Source organism: Babylonia areolata, chromosome 18, assembly GCF_041734735.1.
Source record: "Babylonia areolata isolate BAREFJ2019XMU chromosome 18, ASM4173473v1, whole genome shotgun sequence".
NCBI lineage: Eukaryota > Metazoa > Mollusca > Gastropoda > Neogastropoda > Buccinidae > Babylonia > Babylonia areolata.
This window is the reverse complement of record NC_134893.1, coordinates 26,030,642-26,033,141: the sequence shown is the minus strand read 5'-3', so window position 1 is coordinate 26,033,141 and position 2,500 is coordinate 26,030,642. Positions and strand designations below refer to the sequence as shown.

General features: G+C 59.6%; 1 protein-coding gene across 1 annotated transcript in view; it reads left to right on the top strand.

The window, feature by feature from the left end:
- The first annotated feature begins 1,866 nt into the window (after positions 1–1,866).
- LOC143292608 (metabotropic glycine receptor-like) overlaps positions 1,867–2,500 on the top strand; it is a 113,189-nt gene continuing 112,555 nt past the window's right edge. Inside the window, exon 1 of the mRNA XM_076603063.1 lies at positions 1,867–2,500. This exon is cut by the window's right edge and continues 1,095 nt beyond it. Within this exon, the coding sequence (XP_076459178.1) occupies positions 2,292–2,500 (209 nt within the window). The 5' untranslated portion in view covers positions 1,867–2,291.

The following is a 2,500-nucleotide window of genomic DNA, read 5'->3' as shown; positions in this document are numbered from 1 at the left end:
CAACTTTCAGCCACACTCAGTGTACCTCCCCCCTCCACCCCTGACCCCCCTCCATCCCCCTTGACCCCTCACTCACCACCACCACCATCCAACGCCCTCCACCTTCCATCTATGACACTTCTTCCCCCCCCCCTCCCTCACCTCTCCCCCCAAACCCTCTCAACCACCCCAACCACCACTACCTCCCGCCCACCCATACCACATCCCCGCCCACCCTGATCTTCCTTCATGGCCGCGCGTGAAGGGGCCGAGTCTGTCAGTTGGTGAGTGGCGGGCAGGCCGGCCTTTGAAGCTATCCGCCCCACCCTCACCGCCACCCCTCTCACCCCCATCCCTGTGTACGAACAATGGATCGATCCAGCAGCAGACTGAAGCATCTGTGAGCGACGTCTATTTGCATTTTTGCAGCAGTAGCAGCATCAGCAGCAGCAGCAGCAGCAGCAGCGACTACTGACGACGACGTCGGTGGCGGCAGCGGAGGTTGCGGTCGGCCGGCGGAGCATAGGATATTGACAGGCAAGGGCGGCGAGGGCTGAAGGCGCTGCTGCTGCAAGTGCAACACACAGCGCACGATGGATGCAGCAGCCCGACACAGCACAGCACAGCACAGCACGGCACAGCTCAGCTAGCAGCACAGCAGCATAGCTAGCAGCACAACAGCAGCAACAGCAGCAGCATCAACAATGTGTGAGTGGGTGAAGGAGTGAGAGAGTGGGGTGTCAAGTCTTGTGAACCATCCCCCTCAGTGCTTGTGCGCGCACACACACACACACACACACACACACACACACACAACCACGGCGGAGAGTAGTAGTAGAGAAAGAGGGGGAGGGAGGAGAGAGAGAGAGAGAGAAAGAGCGAGAAGATAGCGAGCGAGAGAGAAAGAGCGAGAGAGACAGACAGACAGACAGCGCGCGCGAGCGACGGAGAGGGAGAGACAGAGACGCGGGGCAGCAACGAGAGAGGTGAGCACGTAAGACCGTCGTCAGTCTGGGGATCCGGAACCAACATGGCGAGGAGAGAGCCAGACTGCGGAAAACGGTGGGTCCGGCAGAAGAGAAAGTGACTGGCACAGTCAGGCCTGCCTGGAGCTAGCTGCCTACACCTCTCTCTTCCCCCTTCTGCCCCTGGCTGCTGCCGTGCCTTCTGCTTCTCCTTCAGTCGTCGTCGTCGTCTTCTTCTTCTTCTTCTTCTGCTCCTGCCCTGGCTACTACTACCGACGCTGTTTACTTCCTTTTCCTCCATCGCCATCGCCGCCTGATACCACTACTACTACTACCACTACCACCGTCGGCTCCTTGCTATTACTACTACTACTACACTACTACTACTACTACTACTACTCGCCATCATCGTTGGCCTGGCTGTCCGCGGGCCTAGTGTTGTTGTTGTTGTTGCCATTGCTTTCTGATCGTGTCAGACTCCATTGCTTTTTTTTTTTTTTTTTTTTTTTTTTTTTTTGTCTTCGTGTCTGTCCGGTTGATCCGTACGCCTACCACACTATTCCTCCAAGCCTCGGCCATCATCATACGTTCTCTCCTTTTAAGTCTGTGCGGTTGTGTCTTCTTCTGCCTCTTCTTCTTCTTCTTCTTCCTTCTGGCTCTGGGGGTGAGTGGGAAAAGCAGGAGGAGGAGCGAGGTAGGAGAGGGGAGGGGAGGAAGGTTCAGGCCAAGCTCTGCGCCGTCAGTGTGTTTGCGGGTGTGTTCGCGCTCTCCGTCGTGCTCCGTGTGACGACTGAGTGACGACGAGGGGAAGGAACAGGGACGGACCCGGCTGGTGTCAGGGTGACAGGGGGACATGTGGGTCTGTCCTTGAGGATCGTCAGTGGGGGTGGGGAGGGAGGGATCATCAGGGTCATACCAGGGGCCCATGCCGGGGTCACCACTCTGGCACTGAGTCACTACTCCACCTCTCGTCGGGACGGCGGTGCTGGGAGTGGAGTGGTGGGTGTGGTGGTGGTGGTGGGGTAGGGGGTCAAGGTCAGGTCAACAACAAAGTGGGGGGAAGACGGAGAGAGAGAGAGGGAGGAGAGAGGGTGGTGTGGGGTACCGTAGCAGCCAAGCTAGCTGCCAGCTAGCCAGCAAGTTGTGAGGAAGTAAACGACCTCCACCACCTCCTGATCCTGATCCTGTCCCTAATCCTCAGGCCGGCGTCAGTGGCGGCAGGGGTGCAGGTGGGTATGAGAAGGGGGCTAAGCGCACACCCATCCTCGGCTGCTACTCGTGGTGCTCGTGGTGGTGGTGGTGGTGGTGGTGGTTGTGCTGGTGCTGGTGGTGGTGCTGGTGGAGGAGATGAAGACCTCTGTGACCACCGGCGCCTGCTGGCTGTGCGCCCTGCTGGACCTGCTCTCCGCCCTCACCCTGCCTCGCCACCCCTCCCCCGCTCCCCCCGGGGCTCTGTGGGGTAGACTGGGTGGGCCCGGGGCACCCACAGTCCTTCACCACCCTCGGCCTCCATCGGCAGCAGCAGTAGAATGGGAGCGGGAGGGGGCAGGGGTGGT